The sequence below is a fragment of the Hemicordylus capensis genome, chromosome 1, assembly GCF_027244095.1.
Source record: "Hemicordylus capensis ecotype Gifberg chromosome 1, rHemCap1.1.pri, whole genome shotgun sequence".
Classification (NCBI taxonomy): Eukaryota; Metazoa; Chordata; class Lepidosauria; order Squamata; family Cordylidae; genus Hemicordylus; species Hemicordylus capensis.
Genome location: NC_069657.1, coordinates 303761815 through 303776753, shown reverse-complemented (window position 1 = coordinate 303776753; position 14939 = coordinate 303761815). Strand labels below are relative to the sequence as shown.

The following is a 14939-nucleotide window of genomic DNA, read 5'->3' as shown; positions in this document are numbered from 1 at the left end:
TGGTGATTCGGATAGCCAAATATGCTGTCTGCATGGCACATTACAGTCACCTACTATGGGACTCCTTGCTGCAAGATTCTACTTCCATGGCTCCAGAAGAATTCCAATGGAAGTTTAATGAGATCTATGAAAGAACCATGACGGTAACTAGACAGCAGTTGAGCACCTTTAGGCATCTCGTGGAAACGGAGTTGCGCACGATGGTGACAGCAGTGAGCATGCGCCGCCATGCCTGGTTTCATTCCACATCACTGCAGCAAGACATGCGGGAGAGAGTTGAGAGTTTGGCATTTGATGGGAAAGGCCTATTTCACGACGATACAGATTCTACTATGGAATCATTGAAAAAATCAAAATTCATGGCATGAACCTTTATGGCATCTTCTGGCCAGATGGGAAATTCATCAAAGGGCCGCTCCTTTGCTCGCCAAAGACCCTTCAAGTACCAAGATAGAAGAGAGGCAATATAGGCCATACTAGTGGACTAAAGGCTTAAAAGCAACCCACAACAGAACTTTTGATGGGACTGTCCGTCTACTGCACCACCTGTCCTTCAGACACAGCATGGGCTCCTTAACACCCACGGAAGCCAGTTATACCAGGACCCAGACCATCGGTTCTGTAGTTGCCAGGAACTCCATCAAACTGGCAAGCCATGCCCAAGCATGGCACAATATAACTTCAGATCGGTGGGTACTGAGGATTGTTCAAACGCGCTATGCGCTGGAGTTCAAGACCAAACCGCCATTCTCCGGGTTGACATACACCACAGCCACAGAAATCCTACAGGAAGAGGTGAAGGTGCTGTTGGAGAAGGAGGCAATTGTTCAGGTGCAGTGGCCGGACAGGCTATCAGGCTATTATCCCCACTACTTCCAGATTCCGAAAAAGGATGGCAGAATCAGGGCGATAATGGACCTACAGGGTCTCAACGATTATATACGAACCAGAATGATGACGCTACAGGGTATTTTTCCATTTTTAGCACAAGGTGCATGGGCAGCGACCTTAGATCTGAAGGATATGTATTTTCATGTAGGCATCCAAGAGAACCACCACAAGTATCTCCAGTCCCAATGTGTTCATGGTGGATCAGTATCAAGTTCTACCTTTCGGACTCTCAACAGCACCAAGGGTATTTACCAAATTGATGGCAGTGGTTGTGGCCTACCTGAAGGGATGATGGTCTATCCATACTTGGACGACTGGCTCCTGGTAAGCCACAACAGGGATCTGCTAGTCGGACAGATACAAGACATGCTCCACCTGCTCGGAGATTTGGGGATCAATGTCAATTGGAAAAAATCAAACCTCATTCCCGAGAAGTGGGTAGATTTCATAGGTGCAGTGTTGGACTTCGAGAACAGAAGGGCTTATTTGCCACAAGACCGCATTCAGCAGATACATTTGCTTATTCAGAGATTTGTGAAACACCCAGAACAACCAGCGGTACAGATTCAGAAACTGTTGGGCCTGATGGCATCTTGTGCCACCACGGTTCTGTACACTCGGTTACACATGCGCACATTACAACACGGGTATCTGCGCAACTTCAGTCCCAATGTGGACAGCCAAAGCATGCGTTTGGAAATCCCACAAGTGGTTTGGGGGATTTGAGTTGGTGGATGGAGCCTGACAATCTGACACAGGGGGTGCGGTTCGAACCCTTGACTCTGAATCGCTGGATAACAACGGATGCGTCATTAACAGGTTGGGGTGCACATTGCAGCGGACATTGTGTCCAAGAAATGTGGACATATCCCCAACTCTGGCAACATATCAACTACCTGGAATTGATGGCGGTGTTCCTGGCGTTGAGGGCATTTCAACCTCAGTTGCAAGGGTCAGTGGTCCAAATAGCGTTGGACAACACAACGGCAATTGCCTATATCAATCGACAAGGAGGGACGGTCTCCATATCATTATGCCTCCTTGCTCAGAGAATATGGAATTGGTGTGTTCGTCAGGACATCTACCCGACTGCACTCCACATAAGAGGTGTAGACAACCACTTGGCCGACACTCTCAGCAGGGTTGTGGATTACAACCAGAGGCACGAGTGGGAGATAAAGTCATCGTACCTACAAAGGATTTTTGAAACTTGGGGAATCCCCATAATGGACTTATTTGCAACACATGCCAACAAGAAGTGTGCAAGCTATTGCTCGCGTGCAGGCATTGGAGAGGGATCCCTGGGGGATGCGTTCCAACACACATGGAGTGTGGGATTTCTTTATCTATTCCCGCCGATAATAGGACAGGTGTTAGTGCAGATTATTTGGGACAGGGCAAACTGCATTCTGCTAACACCGTGGTGGCTGCACCAGCCGTGGTTTGTGCCACTTCTGCAGTTATCTCAAGGGACCTATCACAGATTCTCTCAAGTTCCAGATCTGCTGCAAAGAGAGCACGGAAAGGTTCACACCTTGAAGTTGACAGCCTGGAGGATAGGTTTGTGAGGGACATCCTACTTAACAGTAGAAGACAGTCCACGTGAAAGAATTACACTAGCAAGTGGAAACGTTTCAAAACTGATATGAAGGATGGGGGGTTGAAGCCCTTACATGCCACTCCTCGAGACGTATTGCGTTATCTGACTTCCTTGAAGCTTAGAGGCTTGGCTAATATGTTCATCAAGATACATTTGGCCGCCATTTCTGCTAAACACAAAGGTTGGGATGGGGCGACTGTGTTCTCTCACCCGGAATGCAAACGCTTCATGAAGGGATTGAATAATTTATATCCACCTATATGGTGGCCAATGGAACAGTGAAGTTTATCTTCAATATTGTCTGCATTAACGGAAGGCCGTTCGAACCTTTGGCAACTACACCCCCCAGGTTACTTATGTTAAAGACCGCCTTTTTGGTAGCAATCACGTCCGCGAAGCGATTGAGTGAGTTGACGGCCCTCCGGGTAGATGAACCATACACTCAATTTTATCCTCATAAAGTGGTCATGAGATTAGACCCAGGCTTCTGCACAAAGATTGTGTCAGACTTTCACATTAACCAAGAAGTCGTTTTACCTACCTTCTTTCAAAATGCTGAGACACCTTTAGAGTTGGCACTTCATTCCTTGGATGTACAAAGAGCCCTCTTGTTTTATTTGCAAAGGATACAGAGTTACAGAAAGACTAAGAGACTCTTTATTGGATTCAAAGGGAAAAGTAAAGGTCGCCCAATTTCACGCCAGCACCTAGCTCATTGGTTGGTGGAAACTATTTGCTTGGCGTATAGGTGTCAAAGTGTTGCCCCACCAAAGACTGTACGTGCTCATTCAACTAGGGCATACGGGACCTCCGCAGCTCACTTGTCTGGCATCAGGATGTCCGATATCTGCATGGCGGCCACATGGTATTCACAGCTACCGTTCATCAGGCATTATGCACTAGATTTGCGAATGGCTAAAGAGGCAGATTTTGGAAGGAATGTACTTAAAAGGATGTTAGCATGAGCATGGATTACTGCACCCACCTCCAGGAGGAAAAGCTAGCTAATCACCCATTCCTTATGACCACAGCGGATCACGATCCAGATATACAGGTTGCTTACCTGTAACTTAAGATCTGGAAGTGATCCGTTGTAGTCACAAGCCCCTCCCAACCATCCCTGCTGCAGTACCAACTAAAGAAGGCTGCGGAGAGTAAATAACAGTTCAACTTGTGGATCATCACCTTGGGCGGTCTACGAGAAACTGGAAAATGGACGCCTCAACCGCCTCTTTTAGGAGTTCAGTACAGCACGTGCAGGTGGGAGGGGGCATCACGAGGAGCTAATCAATCAGCCCACGAGGTCACTGCGCAGGCGCAGAACCCATTCCTTATGAATACATCCATTCCTTATGACTACAACAGATCACTTCCAGATCTTAAGTTACAGGTAAGCAACCTGTATTTTTCCCCTATCCATCCACTTTTTTTAGATAGCTCAACCTCAGACAAGGGGCAACATATGGTGGTAGGGACCCCTTACTGTATAATCAAGATGAGAATTTACAAAATCTGAGCAAGAATGAACTAGATCTGGAAGTGATCCGTTGTCACCATGAGAAATGGGTTACTGCTCCTGTGTAGGGACCTTCTGGATGGATTAATTAGCTCCTTTCTGGCACCCTTCCCTGCCGAGCACCCTTCCTCTTACTGGCAGTCGGGTGCCATTTTAATTCAGTTTCTTTTTGACCAGTGATGTGTTGAGACCTGCGGGCTGTTGCTCCTCAGTTAATTTTTTAAAAAGTTTTATTTCGGACAGATTATTCAGTGATATTCAATCTACGGACTGTGAGTTGACTATTCTTTGTTTTCTGGGTGTCGGGCTTGATCAATTGAGTTTTATGGCTTGGTTGTTAGAGTGGGGGGAGCAGAGAGAAAAGCCTACCCTTTAAAACGTTGCTCTCAGTGTAAAGCTAAGTTACCTTCTACTTATGAGCATGACCTCTGCTGTGCTTGGGTGAACAACATGTCCCGGCATCTTGTAGGATTTGCATGTCATTTTTGAAGCAAACTTTAAAAAATTGATAGCTGTGCCTCCACAGCGCTGTGGTATGATGACACGCTGTGTTCTCCATCCCCGGGACTGGAGTCGACATCAATATCACATCTCTTGGCTGGTGCCGAAGTCTACATCAACTGTTTTCATCTTGGAGTGAGGGTCTGTGCATGCACAGTCTAAAACCCTGGCAGATGATCCTGAAGAGATTGTCTTCAAGAAGCCGAGAGCTTCTGAGGCCGGCCATTAGAGGCATAAAAGGCATTGTGTATTTTCTGACAATGACTCTCCGCCACCAAAGAAGCACAAGTCAAAGACACAAAGTCTGTCAACATCGAGGACTCTTTCACCTTTGTCGGTTCAGTCTTGAGATGTGTCGACATTGAGGGCTCTTCGTGGCTGATGCCATCAACATCGAGGGATGCCCGAGTGTCCACCAAACTTCTGCCTCAGCCGTCAACATTGATGCTCTTGTTGACATAGACTTGGATGCTGGTTTAGATTCCAGCTGTCTTGGCATCAACAGTTAATACTGACCACGAGGTTATGCACAATAGTCCAAGTTTGCCATTGGTGAAGGGGGTACCACATTAATACTGGCAGTTCACATTGCCTCCAGCGAGGACACCAGTTAAGTCTCCTCTGCTGTTTGACACTACAAATGACACCCTTTGGGGTCAGGGGAGAGCAAAGTCTCATCGAAATTTTGGATTCCTCCACTAGCACTCCTTGATCCACTTTTCAAGTATTTCTTAGTGGGAAATCAGAATTTCACTATTTGTATCACTATTTCTGATACAAACTCCACAGACTCAGAAATGTAATTCTTGACAACAGTGGTTGGAATGCTGATCATGTAAAATAACTGATATGGTGCTGGACTTCCGGTTGGACTGCCAACGCAGCGGCTGCCTCCCTGTTAAGGGGGGACTGAGCAGGAGGGAAAAAGAGGATTTTGAGGCTTCAAAATCCTCCCTACGTCGTCCTAGATTAAAGGATTCGACTCAAGATAACCCACGTCTTCTCATATGCTGGTCATTTGATACAGGGACCGGGCTGAAGAGCTCGGTTTGCTGTCTCAAGTTGATCAGCAGGGAAAGGGGCTCCATCTTTGCTGAACTCCTGCTCAGGAATCTTAAAGCTGCCGAGCAGACAATCTCTTTGGCTTGGATATAATTAATGTGCAAAGTTTAAAGAAGCTCACCTCTTCAGTGAATGATGATGACAAAAGGTTGAAAATCCTCCTGCATTTCTGGGAGAGTTACCACAGATAAGCCTGTAAGTTCTTTTTTGGATTACAATTAAAGAAAGGATCTTTTCTTTTCCTGCTTCTTCTGTTTAAGAGTTTAACCGATGCTTAAAAACTTTTAGTATTTGGAAAAAGATCTTATTAGTGGAAATTATTTTTCTTTTTCTTTTATTTTATTGTTGTTTGAAGAGTTTATGGAAGAGGAGATTTGCTGTTTGCCACTGAAGCTGTCTATCATTAATCCAGCCAATAACAGCTAATTACGGCAAAAAGGCGTTTCACACTACCGTGAGAAAATTGAACTGCCAGTGATAAGATACGTGAGTTGTGGTGTAGAACTGTTTATATTTGGAAAATAACTACAGGCTTCTACTTTCTCTTTGGAGATCAAGGACAGTAAACCCTGCTGTGAAAGTGCTCTACTCCTTTCTCTCTCCTCTAAGAAAGGGGAGCGGGGAAAATTTAAAAAAAAACAAGAAAGAAAGGAACATAATGGGGAAAAAACCAACACTAAAGCTAGATATACTTATAGTCCAGGAAATCTTCCTTTCTAAGTCTAGGTGTGGGGGAAGCCATAATGTCTGCATATTTGAATAAAATACTGACGGAGATGAAACAAATACTTCAGTCAAACGCTAATGCTCTCCAACAAGTTACTTCTGATATGCTTCAAGTGAAACAAAATTTGCAACAAATTAAACAAGACACACAGACATTAAATGATAAAACATCAAGTATTGAAGAAACAGTTAAGATATCAACACAAGATAATAAAGAATTTAAAACAAGGGAGGACACCTTGGAGAATGAAGTGGGGTCACTGAAGGATGACAAGGAAAATTTATTGGAACAAATGGCATTGTTGGAATATAGACAAAAAGAGAGATCTTCAAGGTTCAGAGGTATTTCAGAAAGAGTTGGCCAAAACATCAAAAAATTGCTGGTGGAGGAGCTTGTATTACTTTTGGAAATCTCAGCTGAAGAGGTGAAGTCACAGATTGAGGCAGTTTTTTGCTTAATGAAAGAAATACCAGCCAGAATTCAAAGAAAAACTAAGGATTACAAATTTTTGACAGATGTCTTGAATTCCAATGGAATATACTTCAGGGGGGAATTATTGGAGGGAGTTTCTTTTTTTATATAAGGGTAAGAAGAACAGATTAACAGCTCCTTAAAGTGCAAGAATTCTGGTGGAAATATATATATTTTAAAAAAACTTATCTTTTGAGCATCCAGCTCCTTCAACACATAATTCAAATTAGACCAAATGGCTAATAGAGATTAGAGGACTCTCTCTTGGAACATTAATGGGTTAAATACAAAAAACAAAAACAAAATAGACTCTCTCATTCTTTTAAGAAACAAAATTTGGACATTGTGTGTTTGTAGAAGACATATATTAGAAAGCAAGAGAAAAATTTTTTAGTTAAAAAGGCTTTTGGACAAGGATTTGTTTACCTAGACAAGAAAAAAAAAGGGGGGGTAGTATTTTATGTCGAATAATAATTTGAATCTAGATTGATTTTCAAAGATGAGGAAGATAGGTTATTAGTACTGGAAATTCAAACATTTGGAATTAAAATGGTGATAATTGGAACTTATGCCCCTAATGAAAAGAAAGCTGAATTTTATATCTATTTAGATTTTTAAGTTGGATTTGATGATTAGATTTTAAGTTCTGACAATTAGTTTCTAAATGTATAAAGTGTTACTTTTGGAGGAGACAAGAGAGGAAGTGGTTAAAACGTTTATGAAAAAGTGGGCTCAAGATGTGAGGTGCAATATAGAAACGGCAACCTGGGAAAAATTATGGAAAACTGATTTAAAATTCACTGTATCTTATGCTCTAAAAGGAAATTATTATAAAATAATGTATAGATGATATTTGATAACAAAAAAAATGGCATTGATGTATATATGTATAGAAATGGAAAAGTAGTGAACTGCCTTTAAAAGAAGATTGGTTGATAAAAATTTTGGAATATGTGGAGATGGCAAAATTTATATCACTGATAAGAGGCTAAAACTTAGAATGTTTTAAAGAAGATTGGAAATTATTTTTGTTGTACTTAAAGAATTCCTACTATGGATCTTACAGCTGGATTTGAAATCTGAAATGCAGGTTGGGTAGATTAATGGTGGTGGAAGGTTTAAATTTGTGTTTTTTATTAAATTATAATAAGGGTAAAATTTATAGTTATCACGAAAAGAGGTGCGCAGGAAGTCAATTTGTAATTGTGTTTATTATGACTGTTACTGTTAAAAGTTAATAAAAATTTGAAATAAAAAAAATAAAAATAAAAAATAACTGATATGATGCTGATGGTGCCAGTTTGCTGAAAGTCAATCCTCAAAAATAAGAAGCAATACACTCTGCACAGGAACCTTGAAAACTTGAAGCTTTGCACAGGAACCTTGAAACTTGAAACTTTTGAAACTTGACAGACTCCCTAGATGATAGTCCGTTTCGAAAATGTCTTCGTCAGAAGTACCTAACGTCTATACATCAATAAACATAATAATGAAACACCAATTGTGCAAAGTACATAATGGAATTGTATGATAAAGAATACAACCAAACCAACCTAATATCTGGAAAAGCCTTATCGCTAGCAGCAGCACCATAGTGCCTGCTAGAATATGTTATACTTCTTAATGAACAATACTTAACCTTGGAGTTAAATACTCTCCACATAAATCAATCAGTCACATGATAGGTGGAAATAATTAGCCAGCTAGGTTGATCTTCATTCCCCCCTTATTTTTAAAGAACCAGGAGAAATCACAATTTACAAAAAACCATTAGGTATACATGTCATGAACTTGTAAATGAAGCATTCCAACCACTGTTGTCAAGAATTACATTTCTGAGTCTGTGGAGTTTGTATCGGCCCACATTGTTGTAATAATCTGCTGTTGTTACATGGATGCCTGTAGTTTGTGATTACATGTGTGGTTTTAGATATACTTAGTCACCAGTGACTCAGCTGGATTTTGCTGAATTCCAGCTGTGGTAGGTGAAGCGTATGCTACAGAGCCGTGTTGCACCTTCAATGTCTGTTCAGCAGTGACCGCTTCCACTTAAGCCTCTTGTGCCTTTCTAGTCGAGGACCATATCTGTGGCACCAGTTCAGGAGGAGATACCAATAGCACCTGCAGCGAATTCGGTACTCGAAATGTCTCGGTGTCTCCCCTTCTGGGGGAGATTCACATCCTCCACCACAACCAGCGGGTGAGCCAATGCCAGCTCCGGAGGAATCCTCTCTGACATTTGATGACTCTTATGACTCCTCCAAATCTTCAGATACGGACATGGATGATGGCACTGGTGTGCCAGGAAATTGGTCTGATCTGCCTTCAGATGTACCCCCGAAACTGTCCACCTCACCTAAAGAGAAACTGAAATCCTATACCAAGATGATACAGCAAATTGTGGAGATGCTGGGTCTGGAGATAAAGTGTGTCCTGTGGCTGACCTTGAGGACCCTGTCTACAAGATGTTGGCCACTGTGCAATCTGCACAACCTGTCACCTTGCCCATGTTGCCAGTCACTACGAAAGTGGCTAAGACAGCATGGGAAGTGTTACAAACCTCTACCCCAACCTCAAAGCATCTGGAGAGTTTGTATAGCATTCGGGAAGAGGACGACTCTTACCTTTTTAAAGCATCCTATTCTAAACTCTTTAGTAATTGACTGCTCATCTTCTAAATCAGGTTACCATAATACGACCCCTTCGGATAAGGAGGGTAGAAAGCTAGATGTCCTTGGACGGCATGTTTACTCCACTGTGAGCCTATCCATTCACATTGCCAATTATGTGGCCTGCTTGGCACGTTAAAACTTTTGTCTTTGGGATTTCTTGCAAAAGGAGGCCTTCACGCTTAAGCCAGAGGATTTTATAAAGAAATATGATGAGGTATTGGCATGTCAGCAGATCTTACTAGACAGCAGTTAAGCACTTTCAAGCACGTAGCAGAGACTGAATCTAGGGCAATGACCACGTTGGTCTCCCTCAGGCCTTAAGCCTGGTTGCACTCTTCCATGCTACAATATGACATGAAAGACCGGATTAAGAAGTTACTGTTTGATGGTAAAGGTCTTTTTAGTAAAACTGCAGACACTGCGATGGAGACATTATGAAAGAAAGAAAGAAAGAAAGAGAAAGAAAGAAATTTACAGCCAAGAGTTTTTCGTCCGTTGCTTCTGCGACTCAAGGCTTGCTCCCGCTATTATAACTTCAACCACCAATACTCTAGTTTCATATATCAAGACCATAAAGAGTGTAGAAAGCAATACAAGCCTTTTCAGAAAAAAAAAAATGCTCAGAGGAATAAAAACCAAGGCTCCCGATCTGGGAAGCACTGTGCCAAGCAGTCACTTTGATTTCCCAGAATGTCCACTGCATGTACCATCATCGCCTGCTGAAGTCATAAACACCAAGTATGGGCTGTCAGTGGCATGTCTGCAGTAACAACTCCTTTGCCACCCAATGTCATCAGTATGGCCAGTCATGCTTCAGCATGGCATAACATCAGATCAGTGGGTTTTGAAAATTATCTACGCTGGTTACACAATTGAGTTAACAACTTTGCCAAATTTCGGGGGCATGAAAGTCACTCCCCCAACTCCTGTATTGTGGCAAGAGATACAAACTTTGTTGGAGAAAGGGGAGATAGTACCAGTGTGGTGGACCAGCTGAAGGGATTCTACTTTCATTATTTCCTTGAAGCAGGACGGTGGAATCGGGGCAATTATGGATCTCCGAAGTCTCAATCAATTCATCAATATGCGCAAATTCCGTATGACAACACTGCAAGGAATTGGCCAGGAGTGGTTTGCTATGTTATATCTCAAAGACATGTATTTTCATATAGAAATTCGACGCGACCACTGGAAGTACCTCCTGCCCTTCAGTTTGTCTATGGCACCAAGGGTGTTTACCGAATGTATGTTGGCAATTGTGGCGCACCTGAGAACACAAGGTGTCATTGTGTTCCTTTACTTGGATGACAGGCTCCTGGTGCACCGAGACAAGTCCATGTTCAAGTCTCAGATCCAGTATGTCTTACACTTGTTGGAAGACTTGGGGGTCCAGGTCAATTGAGACAAGTCGAAACTGCAACCAACAAAGTCAGTAGACTACATTGGAGTGGTATTGGATACGCAGACAAAGAGGGTGTACCTACCGGAAGATCAATACCTTCATATTTACACACTTGTGGAGGCATTCAAAATCCAGCCACCACAGTGAGCCGAGCAGGTCTAGAGTTTCCTTGTTCTGATGGCCTCATGCAAGGCAACTGTCTTCCATACTCACCTGCACCTGCGGCAACTATAGCTATGGTTCCTGTAGTTGTTTCACCTGATTGTCAACAGTCAGCGGATGCTGCTGGACGTTCCTCCAGGTAGAGCTCCTATTTTTGTCTTACAAGTTACAGAACCTACAGCCACCAAAGGTGGTTAAAGCACACTCCACAAGAGCATATGCAACTTCCACTGCACACCTTTCTGGACTCCGTTTCAAAGATTTGTGTGCACCTGCTACCTGGACTACACATTTGTCTTTCATAAAGCACTATGCCATAGACTTGTGTATTGCTGCAGTAGCTAAGTTTGGAAGAGAGTACTGAAGAGTTCTGGAGTAGTAGGTGGAATGGCTGCATCCTCCACCAAAGGGGGAGAAGCTGGTTAGTCACCCATTTCTCAGATCACTTCCAGATAAACGGGTTGCTTACCTGCAACTTACAATCTGGAGGTGATCCGTTGTCAGTCATGAGACCCACCGATACTTCCCTGCTGCAGCTTTCTAAAGATGAAGATACTTACTTATATGGACAGTTTTGTTGGACATATCTAGATCATCTGAGCATAAGGCGCTCTGCAAGAAACGGAATTAAAATGGCACCTGACTGCTGGAAAGAGGAAGGCACTGAACACGTGCTTGGCAGGGAGGGGTGCCAGAGGGGCTCTAATTAATCAATCCGGAAGGTCCCTGCACAGGCGCAGTAACCCATTTCTCATGACTGACAACAGATCACCTTCAGATCTTAAGTTACAGGTAAGCAACCTGTTTGTTTTCCTTCGTGCATTTTATCCAAACAATAAATGCATATTACTCTTTCTGTACAAAGTTGTTTGTATTATCTGTAGTACTCATAGTAGCAAAGATTTGTATATAAAATAAATGAAGAGAACACATTTTTGGTGTGTACCCTAGAAGGTTTGGCGAGAGAACTCTTGAGACATTTTAAAAGCTTTTTATAGTTGGAGTGAGTGTTTTGGTTTGGGAAATATGTCTCCTTCTGCATTTGCTTACTAGGATGCTCACAGGGGATCAAAATTGCCCTGAAATGAAATTGGAACTTTTTGTGTTAATGACATAATTTAGAATAGGTAAAATGAAAATAGAAAACTTGAAATGCACACTCTTGATATGTGGGTGTCTCCCCCCGCCCTTTTTTTTCACCCTTTAGTGTAAAGATGGTCGGCCTTTATCATCTCGGGACAGGCGGGCACTGCAACAACTCGAGGAGAGACTAAGAGCCCTGCGAAGGAGAGGCCGACGTCTAGAATATATTGAGAAGAGCTGTTGGTCAAGGTTCTGTGGAGCTATAAGGCCATTAAAAGTAAAGAGAATCTGTATTTTGTACTGTTTGAAGGCTTAGCACATTTGAGTATTTCATAAAACTCATAATTTTGACTGTCATCTATCCCAGATCTCTACCACTGATCATAATGGCAATAATGGGTCAGTCAGTGGTTAAAGAAGCAGAGGATTAAGGTTGGAGCGCCTTGTTAGTGCCATAGAAGGAGAGAACAAATGAAATGGTATATATCAATCAATCAACTTTATTATGATCAAAGACCAGCATAGGTGGCAATACAGCAGAATAGATAATAGATCCATATTGAAAGTTGCTACATATAAGTATACAACTATCAATGAGTATAAAAATGTCTTAAAAATAGGCTATAAAATATACTAAAAGGTAAAGAGAGATAGCTAAAAAAAAAGACAGCTAACTGATAAATAATAAAACTGATAAAATAACTAATATAAGCAATATGTAAAAATGTCTAAAAAATACAACACTAATAGGATGAGTAGTAAAATGTTAAAAGTTAACTATGAGTTAAATGCATCTAAGAAAATAGAAGTATATAAAGAGACATATTAGGATATCTAGTAGTTAAAATCATGGATTATGGGCTAGCAGTCATAGCCCGATAGATCTTGCATGCTGCCGCACAGAACCTAGCAACATTGTATGTAAAGGTTCACTCTTCATCCGAGAGCAGCATCTTAGTGTAGGCTTGACTGGGGCAGCCAGGGTAGCTGAGAAATAGAGAAAATATAAGTTTCTCCCAGCTATCTTTATAAAATGGGCAGGAAAAGAGAACATGTTCAGTGGTTTCCACCTCCCCAGAGGCACAGGGGCAAAGCCTTTCTATTAATGGGATCTTCCAATATTTGCCTTCCAGCACAGCGGATGAAAGGGCATGATCGTGGGCGAGAGTGAATGCTCTTCTGTGGCTTGGAATTTCCAGCTGAGTTAAATATGTAGCGGGAGATACCATGAACCTAGATCTGTCTGAGGCCAGGTAGCCAGGCACCATACTTAGGTCTGCCTGTTGTTCTGTGTCCAGGAACCTCTGATTGATGGCCATTTTCACTAATGGTATGTTTCTATATATGGTAATTCTATGTGCCCATGGCTGCTTTAGACTTGTGCTTCTTCGACAGCAGTCACTTAATGCTGCACAGCAAAACAATTTTGTATGTGAGGGTAATGTTGGATGTAGCATGGAGACCTACTATCAACAGGGGAAAAGTCAAATATCTGTGGCTGAATGCAGCCCCTTAAAGTAGCTTAGGTTTTTGCATCCCAGCCATTTTATGCAAGCTTTCACACTAGCAATTCTCATATCTTGCTGTTTTGAACAGATTGTATGCAATTAGAACACTGCATACCCAGGTTGTTGGTAAGCTGGATCAATCTAAAACTCTTTGGGACAATGATCTTGTACTAATTAAAGTTCATTCAAGTTTGTATCAGTCTATCAATCATCTTTATTACGGTCCAAGACCAGCACAAGATAGTAAGAAAAGCATGATTAAAGGCAATTACAAAACAGTATGATCATCATGTTGCATTAAAATTATTATAAAAATACTAATTATTATAAACCAGATTTACTAAAAAAAAAAACCCCTACTCTAAAATTATAGATAAAGCTACTGCTAAAACATGAAATCAGTAGAAATCACTACATATGGAACCATAAAACTATGATACTTTAACATTATCTAATAATAAAAGCTATTACATTATATGATATTTTAAAACTGCTATCCTTGAAAGGGTGAGTGGGGGAGATATGAAGTTATTAAAATTCTAATGTACATACTGAAAAAAGCAGTGACTAAAGCAGAGTATATAGGATGGGAGCGCTAGAAGATAGTGGTATAGACAGCAGTTCAGAGCAGTTCAGAGGTGATGCAAGGGGAAGGCCTGGTCGTCCTAGTCCAACAGATCTTGCACGCTGCGACACAGAATTTGTTGGTGTTAAATGTGAAGGCCGGAACTTCATCAGAAAGCAGCAACTGGCTATAGACATGGTTTGGGTGGCCTGGGTACTTGTGAAGCAGCAGAGAAATAAACTTGGCCCGAATGTCTCTATGAAAAGGACAGAAGAGAAGTATATGTTCTGTGGTTTCTACCTCCCCAGTGTCACAGGGGCAAAGTCTTTCTGCCATTGGGATCTTTCCATATTTGCCGTCCACTATAGCTGAGGGGAGGGCACAACATCAAAACGAGGGTAAACGGCCTTCTGTGACCTGGGGTTTCTAGCTGTGACAGTTACGTGGTGGGGGAGGCAGTGTATCTGAGGCTTTCTGGGGAATAGGAAGGTTGGGACCCTACCTAGGTCTCTTCGTGTCCATTATCCTCTGTTTGATGGCTGTTTTCGCCTGATCATGGCCCATAGAGAGTTGTGCGTCTTGGCCTCAAATAGTTTGAGCACAGCAGGTATATATTCTCCTCCTCTGGCCCATAGGAATTTAAGTATAGTGGTGGAGGTCATCTGGGTAGTCAGGGCAACATGGTCGCAGTGAGCCTTTCTTGAGCCAGAGGCTTGCAGGACCACTCCCAGGTATTTGAAACAGGCAACCTGCTCGATGTTGTGGCTGTTTATACTCCA

The 14939-nt window shown here is 42.2% G+C and overlaps 1 protein-coding gene across 3 annotated transcripts in view; it reads left to right on the top strand.

The window, feature by feature from the left end:
* LMBRD1 (LMBR1 domain containing 1) overlaps nucleotides 1-14939 on the top strand; it is a 100946-nt gene that overhangs the window by 57278 nt on the left and 28729 nt on the right. For all 3 annotated transcript variants that reach the window (XM_053286735.1, XM_053286734.1, XM_053286736.1), the window contains exon 9: nucleotides 12212-12364. In XM_053286735.1, the coding sequence (XP_053142710.1) occupies nucleotides 12212-12364 (153 nt within the window). The remainder of the gene's footprint in view (nucleotides 1-12211; nucleotides 12365-14939) is intronic.